Source organism: Chrysemys picta, chromosome 12, assembly GCF_011386835.1.
Source record: "Chrysemys picta bellii isolate R12L10 chromosome 12, ASM1138683v2, whole genome shotgun sequence".
NCBI classification, from domain to species: domain Eukaryota; kingdom Metazoa; phylum Chordata; order Testudines; family Emydidae; genus Chrysemys; species Chrysemys picta.
Window position 1 is genome coordinate 30,720,215 of NC_088802.1, and position 13,489 is coordinate 30,733,703.

The following is a 13,489-nucleotide window of genomic DNA, read 5'->3' on the forward strand; positions in this document are numbered from 1 at the left end:
ACAGGTGGCAAAGTTGCTCTCAGTACAACTAAAGGCCCAGCCCAAATTAGGAAAAGGACTTATGATCACAAGTCCAGTGGGGCTCTCATCAGACCTGGTGACTGTGTACCAGTTCATAACCATAGAGACATAATAAAATACAGGACAAATGGGAGTCAAATCCCCACACTGTGGTGACACACAACAATCCTGAATTGCTGCTTACACTATCCAGCCTGGGAAAGGAGGTCCTGAGAGATTAGTACATAGGGACCAGCTAAAGCGTTAGACTATTAGACTAACCAGAGCTCATAGAAGGCATAGAGCAGCATTTCCTGAGGAAACTGAAACCAATGTGGCAAACCCAAACCCTGACGAAAATGGCCAGATCCCTTGAATTGATCTGTTATTACCAGGGGACAGGGGAATAGAAAATATGGGTAATGAACCATCAGTCTTAAGAAGATCCCAGAGAACTACTAAGGGTACATCTACACTACAGGGGGGAGTCGATTTAAGATACGCAAATTCAGCTACGTGAATAGCGTAGCTGAATTCGACGTATCGCAGCCGACTTACCCCGTTGTGAGGACGGCGGCAAAATCGACTTCTGCGGCTTTTTGTCGGCGGTGCTTACTACCACCTCTGCTGGTGGAGTTAGAGCGCCGATTCGGGGATCGATTGTCGCGTCCCAACGGGACGCGATAAATCGATCCCCGAGAGGTCGATTTCTACCCGCCGATTCAGGCGGGTAGTATAGACCTAGCCTAAGGGTGTACTGCCTGTTAAACTTAAGAGATGAGTATGTTATTGGTTCTATATAGTGTTTTAATGAATATTATCATGTATAGTAGAAGGAAGTAGACACAGAATGTTAATAACAAATTTATTAGAGCATAAGCTTTCGTAGGCTACTGCCCACTTCTTCGAATGCAGCCCACGAAAGCTTATGCTCTAATAAATTTGTTAGTCTCTAAGGTGCCACAAGTACTCCTGTTCTTTTTGCGGATACAGACTAACATGGCTGCTACTCTGAAAAATGTTAAATATGTTACATGTTCTTTTGTTAATTGTTAATGGGATTTTTTTTATACAATATGATGTGGGTATATGTTGTTAACATGGAGCCCAGATGTACTGGTGTGAATATTGTATCTGAGGCAGAATTTTAGCACGGGGGAATGTAAAGGGACTGTTGGCCCCTGACTAAAACTCAGTGGAGGTTTTCTGGTTGGCTAGCTCTCAGTAGCAAAAGAAAGGGGAAGGGTCAATGGGAAATGAGGACCCTGTGACTGACAATCCCCAGAGGGGATGGGGAGAGGCCAATGCTCCAGGTCAGCCTTCTTGACAAGGCGGGCAGGCTAATGAGGGAGTCAGGATGCCAGGGGATTCCTGTCCTCTGGGTGAGCTGGAATTGCCTGGGTCAGACTAGACAGAAGGGGCCGAGCTAAGGAGAAAGCAGGGCCCCAAGCTGAGCTGGGGAGCAGGGGTGTGCCAGCCAGAGAGAACCAGAGAAGCATCCCAGGGAGCAGATCTGTGCTGGGAGCAGAGACACAGAAGCAGGCCCAAGAGCAGATCTGTGCTGGGAGAACTGAAACAACCAGAGCCAGAGGGGCCGAAAAGTAGCCCAAGGAGCTGGAGGCAGAGCAGCATCAGTGCTGATGCAGAGTGGGACTGGAGCAGTCCGGAGTCAGGTGTGGCGAGCAGCCAGCTGGATAGAGTGAGAGGGGACCCTGGGCAGTGGGCCCCTTGCAGGCCAGTCTTGGAGGGGGATCATAATCCCGACGTGGGACCTGACGCTGGGAAGAAGGGTCCTGCCACCTAGAGCATGAAGGCGTGTGGCCACCGCCAGAGCATGTGTCCGATCCACAGCATCCCTGCAGCACGGCCAGGGCCTGAGAAGGAGGCCTGGGACATGTGAGAAACAGACTGTGAACTGCCCTTACATTCCAGAGACAGCTGTTTGTGATGTCCCCATGCCACAGAGCAGGGTGATATGTTTTCCTTTAACCTTTCCCATTGTTTTCCTTTTTGTTTAAATTGATTGCTTTTTAATAAATTTATTTGCTTTGAACTGTATGTAATGATCAGTGGGGGTCAGGGAAGTGTACAGTGTGGAGAGGGCACCCCGGAGTGGGAATACCATAGGCCCTACCCTAAGTGACCACAACAAGGTTGGAGGTCGAGCCCGAATCCTGGGCCAGTGTGGAGAAAGCACCCAGGAGTGGGGATACTCTGGCCTCTGCCCTAAGTGACTACGAGAAAGTTGGGGATCAAGCCCCCAGGAATTCTGGGCCCAGCCTTGTTGGGGTTACAAGGACTCTGCCACACAGGAGAGTGGAAGGGGAGCCCTCAAGGTCAGGCAAGCCTCTGGGTAAAGGAAGTGGGAGCAAGGACTCAGATCCTTTCGCTAGCCCATTTCACCAGGGTAGTGTATAAGCCAGGAAAGTTCCCCACAATAGCAGGCTTATTTCCCTGCTTACCAGGGTCAGATTAACTCTGCTGTGGGCCTGGGACTATTAGATTATATGGGGCCCCTGTCGGAGGGGGGTGTGGGCTCTGGGAAGGAGTTTATGTACGGGAGGAGATGCGGGCTTTAGTATGGAGTTTGTGTGCGGAGTGTGGGCTCTAGGCTATGGCAGGGGGTGGGAGTGCAGGAGAGGGTCAGAGGATCATCCCTCATCTCGGGCGGCTCCCAAACGCGACTGGCACACCCCTCTGGCAGCGGATCCTAGGAGGGGGGTCAAGGAGTCTCCGCGGTGAGCCGCTGCCCATGGGCGCCCACCTGCAGCTCCCATTGGCTGCAGTTCCTGGCCAATGGGAGCTGCAGAGTTGGCGCTCAGGGCAGGAGCAGTGAGTGGAGACACCCCCCCTCAAGGGCCACAGAGACGTGCTAGCCACTTCCGGGAGTGGCGTGGAATGGGCGGGCAGGAAGCTGTCTTAGCCCTGCTGAGCTGCTGGCGGCGGTGGTGGCCAGGGACCCCCAGGCCCTTTTAAATTGCCTGGGCCCCTGGGCAATTGCCCTCTCTTAACCCCCCTGTTGGTAGGCCTGTTGCGGCGACCCCTTATTCTGGGGCCCTGGGCTGCAGCCCCTTAAACCCCTGCCTTAATCCAGCCCTGCCACTTACAACAGCATTGTGAAGCATGAGGCAGAGTGAGAGAGAGCCACCTACCTGCTCAAGATGTTTCTGAAATCCTAGAGAGGAAAGAGACAGAAAAACAACCTTAGTGCCACATGCCATGATGTCATACACTGGGGATACCAGGGAAGCCATTTTTCAGCTATGGGGAAAAGAGGCACTGCCCTGGCTTCAGAGCCATGGATCTGCTGAGTTGACTGACATCTCTGACATAAATGAGTTTGTAGCTCTTCCAGGGCTGGCCCACAACATTTTGGCACCTGAGGCGGGGAGCTCAAATGATGCCCCCATACCAAAACTTTGAAAGGTCTCAATTCTGCCTTCTTCCTGTTCTACTCCTCTCATGGTACTGCTCTGCTACCTACCCCACTAAAGGAGAACTAACAACTTAAAATGCCTTGTTCAAAAATTTTAAGTAACACTTAACTTTCAAACGCCTGAACAGCAAATGTAACTTTTCTTGTCTGCATAGTAAACATTGGCATTTTTATCTGTTTGAATAATCAAAGTGGTGCTTTCCCTGCCTTCTTGGTTGCAAAGATTTGAACTGCTTCCTGAAGGTCTACAGTCGGGGCCAGCTCATGCTCTATTGAGATGGTTGCAAGGCCGACCAACCTCTCCTGTGTCATTGTAGAGTGTAGATGTGTTTTTAAAAAAAGAACAGGAGTACTTGTGGCACCTTAGAGACTAACACTAAGATGTGTTTTTATTAACTTCAGCTTGGAGAAGCTGCGTTCTCCACTGGCAACTGTTACAGGAACTGTTAGAAGTATGCGTAGAGCAACAAAAGCATTTGGAAAGAGAGTGGTCATCTTATTTGTGCACATATATTCCAGAACAGCCTTTGGAGTTGATCCTACTGAAATGTATCTTGAAAGGCTATCAGTTCATCACCTAAGTCACTCGCATCAATATTGCGCATGTCATCATGTGTCAACACTGTCTCTAGTGCCCTGCATTGCTGCTGTAGGTCTTCTTCAGATAAAGTGAGGAGTTTTGGAATATCATACAACATCCCAAATATACTGCTGTGTTCCTTGAGTTGCATGAAGCATTCTTCAACTGACTGTATTGCACAATCTAGCACTTGGTTAAATAATTCAACTCTGAATTGTTGTTTGGGGTCTCTTATGGGATTACCCTGTGCCTCGTAATCAAAATATCTTCTTCTTCGGTGACTCGTGTATTCTTCAATGGGTGGGAAAATAACTTCAGTGTGAAGTTCCTCTGCCAATTTCTGTGCACTCTTCAGAACGTTTTGAAATCCCTCATCTGACCGGTAAGACTGTAGGTACGACTTTGCTTTGTCCAGTTGTTCCATTGCTCCAGATATATCAAGGTCATCACCTTGGAGTCTCTTGCTTACAACATTTATTTCAAAGAGTATGTCATGCCACAACACTAAGCCACACAGAAATTTAAAGTTATGTATGTTTCTGGTGATTCTATTTCCCTCTGCCACTGTTCTCCCACGAACAGTTCCTGTCATAGCATTATCCTCCATAATGGCAACTACGGCATCATCTATGTTCCCAATTGGGTGTTTGATAGGCTTTATCGCCTCCACTCGACTTTCCCATTGTGTGGCACTCAGTGGTTTCGGTGTCAGAGAGGATGTTCCCAGATGTTGTTTCAAAATTTGCCATTGATGAGTTGATGCAGAGAAAAATACATAGATGCTTTGAATTACATAAAAAAATGCAGCAGCCTCACTAGAAGCTGATGCTGCATCACTGACCACCAAGTTCAATGAATGAGAACTGCAGGGACAAAAATAGCTCGAGGGTTTAACTCTCAGATCTGTGTCTGCTCTCCTCTGTTCTTTCCTCTCATGTTGGCACCATTATCGTAGCCCTGACTTCTCATGTCAGCTATCGCAATTCCCATATCTTCCAGCTTTTTAAGGAGCACATCTGTCATACCAGCTCCTGTAGTATCATCAATGTCAATAAATTCTAGAAAATGCTCTCTGACAGTCACCACTGCAGGGACATTTTCACTAGTTTCTGTTGTTGTTACAAAACGCACCACTAAAGTAACTTGTTCCATATGGCTGATGTCAGGTGTGCAGTCCAGAATAACAGAGTAATATCTTGCTGACTTTAGATCTGCCACAATCTTCTGTTTGACTTTTGTTGCCAGTAATTGTATGATCTCATTTTGAATTGTTTTTCCAAGGTAGTGGTGTGTGTACATTTCTTGGGTGGTGACTCTTTTTAGATGCTCCTGGAGTACAGCATCAAACTCAGCCATCAGCTCCACAATTTTAAGGAAGTTTCCATTGTTTGGCACATACAGCTGATCTGAAGTGCCACGCAATGCTAGCAAGCATTCTCACAATGGCAATGAGCCTGTTCAGAACATTTTGCCAGTAAAGAGACTCTGATGCAATCTTCTCTTGATGCTGATCATCTATGGTGGCCTTTAACCTTAGTCTCATCTCAAGCTCTTTCCACCTATGGAATGCTCTCTGGTGATTTGCTGCCTTCTCAAGGCATGCCAGATTTCTAGCCAGATTTTTCCAGTCCTTTGTTCCTGTAGAACCCAATGTGGCTGGAATATTAGACTGGAAGAGTTTGCAACAAAAACAGTATGCAGCATTCTGGGTTTTTGAGTACATAAGCCATGGCCTCTCCACTTTGTCACCATTGGGGATTTCACACCAGTAATGTGTTGGATGGAAACTTCTATTTTCATTGTCTTTGGGGATCATGAAGTTTTTCACTTGCTGTGGCCCATGCAGTACAAAGAAGTCCCTCAGGCTACTGCTCAAGTGGGTCCACAGTTCTGGATCATCTAGACTTAAGGAACTAAACTCAGCAGCAACTGTTTCTTGAACCTCCACCACACTCTTCTCTGATCTACACTTTTCTTCAGGAATGTGCCTGGTTACATCCATTTGAGATAGAGATATAGATGCTGCAGTAGCTGTCAGGTCACCTGCACTCTAACTAGAAGATCAGGCATCTCCTCACCACGCACATCCTCACTGGGGCCAGAAGGCTCACCTTGAACATTTGTGTCTATGTATCTCAGGAGAGCTCCTTCCTGCTTAGATAGAAAAGCTTCCTTTGCTTTCTTTCTTTTTCTGAATGCTGTCCCAGAGGGGCGTTTTCTTCTTTCACTCATGACTGCTGTTCTGTGCAAGCTATAGTGGCTCTCAACACTCAATTGAAGGGGACAAATAAGCAGGCTGGTAGCAGAGCCTGAGTGAGGGAAGATATCAGCATCTTAAGGGCCTAACTTGCTCCTACTACTTCAGTTGACTGCCTGTTCTCCTCAAGGGGGTTCAGGGAAGCAGTAGGAAACAGGAAGCTCCCTGAGAAGCTGGTATCAGTGCAAGCTCCTGGGGGTGCTAGAGAGGGACATAAGAGGCTCCTCCTCCTCTCTCTCCCTGCAGCTCCTGCTGCTTTCTGTTATGTCTCTTGTGCCCTCCTTTCTCCAGCACAGCACTCCACAATCTCTGTGCAACTAGAGCAGAGAGAATACATATGCACCAGCAGCAGACACAATATTCTAGCCTCTGGGTCCTAGTGGCGCCTAGGGTGACCAGACGTCCCGATTTTATCGGGACTGTCCCGATATTTCCTTGTTTGTCCCGCGTCCCGACCGACATGCGGTCGGGACACTGGACAAACAAGGAAATGCGCCGGAGCCTGGAGCCCGGAAGTGCTCTGGCGCCCCCGAACCCCCCCGGGCCTGCTGCAGGGACCCAGCAGCGCGTACGCTGCGCCCAGCCCCTGGCCAGCGTCTGGGCTGCTGCCCAGCTGGTGCTATCGCGGCGCGGCCGCCCAGCCCCGTTCGTTCCCCTGCGGGACGGGGGGGCTGGGGCCTGCTGCCCCCACTCCGGGGCCGCCGCGCGATAGCACCAGCTGGGCAGCAGCCCAGACGCGACTGGCCAGGGGCTGGGCTGGGCGCAGCGTGCGCGCTACTGGGTCCCCGCAGCAGGCCCCGGCTCGGGGGGTTCGGGGGCGCCAGAGCCGCAGCCGCCAAGCGCCATGGCCGCTTCCTCCCCCCGCGGCAGTGGGAGCTGCAGCAGCGGCTGCTCCCGAGTCCCGCTGCCTGGGGGTGAGAACAGCCACCGCCTGGCCCCGCGGGCCGCCCCCCTCCTCTCCCTACCACTCAACTGAGTCCTGCCTGCTCGGGACCAGGCCGGACTCTTACTCACCCCGGCCCCGCGCTTCCCCTGAGTCTCGCTTCCCCTGAGTCTCCCAGGCCTCCCTCCAGCGCTTGCGGAGGAAGGTGTGGGGTTTTTTTGGCCCCGCCCCCCGCCACTCCCCCCACCCCCCTGCGTCACCCCCACCCCCCCGCCGCGTCCCGATATTTGACTTGGGTGATCTGGTCACCCTAGTGGCGCCCCCCTCTCCCCCGCCACCACAGTCTGGCACCTGAGGCGGCTGCCTCAGTTCACCTCATGGTAAGGCCAGCCCTGAGCTCTTCAAAGAGCAGCAATAATTAATGTAAGCAATGCACACAGTGAGTTACACTGTAATCTCTGACTGCTGGACTCCAGTGCCCATGATTTAGGAGCTGTCCTGTCCCTGTGGTGGGATCTGGGGTATTTCTAACTGAGTCTCACCTGCAGGAATTCACTTGCTGGCTTCTGACACTTCGCTTCCATCTCACTGATCAGGTCACTGAGACAGGAAATCTCCTCAGAGAGTTTAGTAACATTGTCATTCTGTATCTTCACAATCTCCTTTTCTAGATTTTCTAGATGGGCCAACAGGAGTCGCTCTTGTTCCTCTAGGAACTGCTGCAGTTGCTGAAATTCAGACACAATCTTTTGCCTCTTGGTTTGTGTCTGTATCTATTTTTTTAAAGGAAAGAACAGGTAAGGGTTATAGAGAAGATTCTAGGGTCCTTTTATGGAGTGCTGAGTGTGCAAGAGAGAGAATTTCTTTGCAAACTGTAAGATCTATACACATGACTATACCCTGTCGTTAATTTGGAGAGGATTTTCTAACACCTTCCCATTTGGCCCCAATATCTCTTTCTGGTATGTTTCCATGTCTGACATAGCCAGCACACTGTGTTATCAGAGGCATGTGCCTATCCCGATCCAGAGAAGCAGCAGGCAAGACTGAGCCCTACATTGACAGAGATGCCAGGGGAGAAAAAAGAATTAAACAACCCCAGAAATGTCTGCAGACATGGGCAGACAGCATTGCATGAGATTAAGGCTACATCTACACTACGGGGGGAGGGGGGTCGATTTAAGATATGCAAATTCAGCTACGGGAATAGCGTAGCTGAATTCGACGTATCGCAGCCGACTTACCCCGCTGTAGGGACGGCGGCAAAATCGACCTCTGCGGCTTCCCGTCGACAGCGCTTACTCCCACCTCCGTTGGTGGAGTAAGAGCGTCGATTCGGGGATCGATTGTCGCGTCCCAATGGGACGCGATAAATCGATCCCCGAGAGGTCGATTTCTACCCACCGATTCAGGCGGGTAGTGTAGACCTAGCCATAGACCGCTCACCTTGGGAGGAGTATAGTGAAAGGTACAAGCGCTAGCAATTAACTCATTATTTTAAATGGAAGCTTAGATTCTGCAGAATATGATGTGATCCTGATCCTGGGAGAGGATTTTTCAGGCTCTGTGTATGTATGCATACACACACATAACTCTAACACAGCAATCCATGGTCATGGAAAAACAGAAAGAAGGCCACATTCCCCAAGGGCACAGAGGAATCTTCCCCCAAACAGACATCCCACTGCAAGTGCCTGCAAGTTAATAACAATGGGCTCCTACCAGATACTCCCAGCTCTTCTCCTCTCCAGTCACTTTAAATCTCAGGAGCTTTTCTCTCTCTTCCCTCAGAGTCTTCAAATGGGCCTGGATTTTTTCCTGAAGGAACAGAAATTATTTGGGTGGTTTGATGTAAGGGTGAGAGTGGGGAATCAATTAACCTATTTTTGTGAAAGTTTAACTTACGCAGTGATACAGGGCTGGAAATATGGGCTGGGAATCTTAAAGGGGCTTATCTCCCATTCAGGGTCGGCTCTAGGTTTTTTGCCGCCCCAAGCAAACAAAAATTTGGCTGCCCCCCGTCCCAGCCCTGGGCTCCTCGCCGCACCCCCCTGCCGCCCCAACCCTGGGCTCTCCCCCACCACCCGTACCCCCCTGCCGCCCCAGCCCTGAGCTCTCACCCCCCCCCACACACACACCCTGCCGCCCCAGCTCTGGGCTCCCCTCTAACCCCCCACCATTGTCCCCCACACACACACCTCGTGCCGCCCCAGCCCTGGGCTCTCCCCCCCCCACCCGCACCCTCCTTATGCCGCAGCCCTGGGTCACTGGTAACTCGCTCCCAGGGCAGGTCATTCAGCAGGAATTTTAGATGTGCACAGAACACAGACAGGTCTGGTTCCCGCATGGTTACAGAACTGCAGTAAAGTGGAACAATTTTCAGCTTGTGTGATTGGAGGATATCTGGATGCATATTATAAGACTGTCCTACATAAATGAGGAAAAGTTGAGGTGCCTTTATTATTCTTTTGTTCCACTCTTTCTTTCTATGGGGAATTTGCCAATGCAATATCACTGTCTTCCTTTTAAACAAACAAACAAACAAACAAACAAACAAAAAGGCAATGGCTGTTGAAAATAGCAATTCCAGTCCTAATAACCACTGGGAAGCATTTCTTGCTCAATTTTATCCTACTTTTTCTACAGCAAGTTACAGTGGATCAGTATATTTGATTTGGGAGAAATGAAGTAACAGCTGAACAAACAGCTTGAGCACTCTTGAATTTTGAGGAGTTCAAATCTGGAAGGCAGGTGCTGAGGGGGGCGGGGGGGTTGTGGCTCCGCAGGGGAGCACAGCAGCATGTATGCAGCAGCATGTCTGGCGCTGCGCAAAGCCAGACACGCTGGTCTGAGTGGCATGGTAAGGGGGCTGGGGGATTGGAGAAGGGGTAGAGGGTTCCGGGGGGGGCAGTCAGGGGCAGGGAGAAGGGGGGGTTAGGTGGGTCAGGGGTTGGGGGGGCAGTCAGGGGACAGGCAGCGGTTGGATAGGCATGGGAGTCCTAGGGGTTTGTCAGGGAACGGGTATGGAGTGGAGTCCTAGGGGGAAAGTTGGGGGGGGGGTCTCAGGAGGGGGCAGTTGGGGACAAGGATCAGTGGGGCTTAGATAGGGGGTGGGGTCCTGGGGAGCAGTTGGGGCAGGGGTCTCAGGAGGGGAGGGGATGATCAGGGGACAGGGAGCAGGGGGGTTGGATGGGTTGGGGTTTCTGGGGGGGGGGGGGCAGTCGGAGGGAGTGGATGGTGGCAGGGTGGGGCTACCCTCCCTTCCCGTGGAGTGTCCTATTTTTTGAATGTTAAAATATGGTATCCCTATCCTTCCCAGTGCAGCTCTCCATTCAAAGCAGGCTGTAGCATGAGGTCTCAGCTTCCTCACTCCCTCCCCCTCTTTCCTGTTGGTAGTGGCCAAGGGAATGCTGGGAAATGTAGTTCTTGCCCTGCTCCAGGGCTGGCTCTATAGGCAGGGAGCTAACCAAGAAACTACAGCTCCCAGGGCCCCCTGTTGGTTCTCAGCTCTCATGCTGGATCCCTGCCGCCCCTGCAAATGGGCTGCCCCAAGCCCTTGCTTGCTTTGCTGGTGCCTAGAGCCGCCCCCACTCCCATTGAACTCCAGCCCTGACCCCATGGGGAGTGTATTGAACTGGTATAAGCAATAGGTCAAACCCTGTTAGAGTGCTGATTTGTGTTCAGGATGATTGAAGTTTGCCTTAATCTGCCCTAAACCCTTTCAGTGGCAATGCTTCTGTGTAGCTACCCCACAGTTCCTAGCAAAGCACCCAGGAGCAGTAGATTTGGGGAGATTCCAGAAGTCAGCCCTGAAGCCCTGGGGACTGAATTGGTTTGACAGAACTGGCCTGAGCACTAGGGCAAACCCCATTAGATGTGCTGATTTTTGTTAAGAATGGTTGGGGTTGGTTTGCCCTAGTACTGTCCTGAACCCTTCCAGTTGCAATGCCACCTGGGTAGTTGTTCCCCAGCTCCCAGGAAAGCTCTCTGAAGCAATGGGTTCTAGAGATTTCAAAATGTCGCACTGTGGGAGAGCAGTGTAAGGACTAATGGAACCACTTCGGCTTGTTCTTCAGCCTGACACAGGGTAGCACCACCCAGGGGTTAGTTTTGCTGCAATCCAGTCTAATCCCAGTGGTGCTTGGCATGGACCTTTTGTATGTGGACTCAAAGTCCTTGGGGTCCACATAGTGTTTAGCACAGTGACCTCCTCTAGTGCAGGCCGGCATCTGAGTTTAAACCCTCATGGAGCAGGACAGAAATTCAACATCCCATGGGAAACCTCATCTCCCTTCTCAGCCTGGGACCCTAACCAAGGCGTCTTTCCCTCCTAATGGCCATACTTCATCAGTACAAGGTACTACTGAGATGGGAGCACTACCCTGGGCCTTAGGATACTTAGGTTCTATTCTCAGCTCGGTTAAACATGTAAGTTCCCCTCTCTGTGCCTCTATTTCCCCTCCCTCTTTTTAGGACATGGTTACACTTGCGAGTTAGAGCACATTAAAGCAGCCCCGGGCACCCTAATTCATGATGCGTCCATACTGGCAACGCACGTAGAGCGCCCAGACTCCGCAGCTGGAGCGCTCCTGGTAATCCACCTCAATGAGAAGCATAACATTTGATGTGCCCTGGCTGGACCAGTGTGGATGCCCTGGTCTATTAATGCACTCTGATCAGCCTCCAGAAGTGTCCCACAATGCCTGTTCTAGCCACTCTGGTCATCACTTTGAACTCTATTGCCCTGCCCTCAGGTGACCAACCATCAGACCCGCCCTTTAAATTCTCTGGGAATTTTGAAAATCCCCTTCCTGTTTGGTCAGCAAGGCATGGAGTGCTCTCAGTGAATCTTTCCAGGTGACCATGCCTCCACGTGCCAGGCGAGCCCCAATATGGAGCAATGGCGAGATGCTGGACCTCATCAGTGTTTGGGGGAGGAAGCTGTCCAGTCCCAGCTGTGCTCTAGCAGTAGGAATTACAATATCTTCGGGCAGATATCAAGGGACATGATGGAAAGGGGCCATGACTGGGACGCACGGCAGTGCAGGGTTAAAGTGAAGGAGCTGCGGAATGCCTAGCACAAAGCCTGCGAGGCAAACCGCCGCTCTGGTGCTGCCCGTGACCTGCCGTTTCTACAAAGAGCTGGACGCAATACTTGGGGGCAACCCCACCTCCATTCCGAAGACCACCATGGACAAGTCAGAACCCAGTTCAACAAGGCAGGAGGAGGAGGAAAGCAGGAGTGAAGGTGCTGAGGAGGAGGGAGACACCCTGGCGTCCCTAGATGCATGCAGCCAGGAAATGTTTCCAGGAGGAATGTAGCCAGTCGCAGCGGCCGGTGCTTGGGGAAGAACAGAGGAGGTGCCTGGTAAGTGGCTTTTATTTTGGGAAGGAAGTTGTTCGGTGTGGGCTCTTGGGGCGAGGAAGGTTAGGGCTGCATGCATGTCTAGATGTGGAATAGGGCGTTATGTGCTCTCTCACATCATGGTAATTGACCTCAGTGATCTCTTCAAAGGTCTCATGCAGAAACTGGGCAATCCGCTTGCGCAGGTTCCTTGGCAGAGCTACTGTCCTCCTTGTCCCAGTAAGGCTAACATGTCTGAGCCACTGTGCCGTGAGGGGCAGGGGAACCATTGCTGCACACAGGCAAGCTGCATATGGGCCAGGGTGGAAGCCGCATTGTAGTAGAAGACCCTCCCTTGCTTCCCGGGTCACCCTCAGCAGCGAGATATCTTCCAGGATGAACTCCTGTAGAAAATCTTCTTAGCGTTTAGTATAGGGCCCTCCTGCAGCTGTTGGCTCTCCCCAAGGCACAGAAGCCCAGAGGACAGTATGGCCGTGAAACAATCAGTCCTTCTTGCCCCTGTGCTTACTCACCATTTTAGGGCTCCTGTGGGTTATGTGCACTCACTTTGGGATGGGCAATTTCTGCTATTGCATAAACTGTGCTTGTCTTTCAATAAGGCCGAATCATTGCTCTGTCTGGTGTGAACAAAGCTGCCTCTGTTAAGGGTTGTATTTTGGCTTTACAGATCTCTTCTTTTTGGAGTCTTTCGGCCTTGTTATGAATGGCCAAAAGACTCCAAATAATTAGGAAGCGGCCACGTAGAAGCAAAGAGGACATGCTGCATGAAATAATGCAGCAGTCCCTTAATGAAAATCAAAAAGCGCAGGAGTGGCGGAAGAGTGAAAGGAGGCTCCGCCAGCAGAATGCAGATCACCAGCAACAAAGTACGGAGCGGCTGCTAAGCATTATGGAGCGCCAAGCAGACTCGATACAGGCGCTCGTAGCAATGCAGGCTGAGCACTTCCGTGCCCGCCCGCCCCCCCCCC

At 51.2% G+C, this 13,489-nt stretch overlaps 1 protein-coding gene across 1 annotated transcript in view; it reads right to left on the reverse strand.

Moving 5' to 3' along the window:
- The window catches only part of LOC101952133 (E3 ubiquitin-protein ligase TRIM15-like), a 59,333-nt gene that overhangs the window by 11,633 nt on the left and 34,211 nt on the right, over positions 1-13,489 (reverse strand). Inside the window, exons 2-4 of the mRNA XM_065562986.1 lie at positions 8,879-8,974; positions 7,699-7,929; positions 3,153-3,175 (exon numbers count right to left, since the gene is read on the reverse strand). Coding sequence (XP_065419058.1) covers positions 3,153-3,175; positions 7,699-7,929; positions 8,879-8,974 — 350 coding nt within the window. The remainder of the gene's footprint in view (positions 1-3,152; positions 3,176-7,698; positions 7,930-8,878; positions 8,975-13,489) is intronic.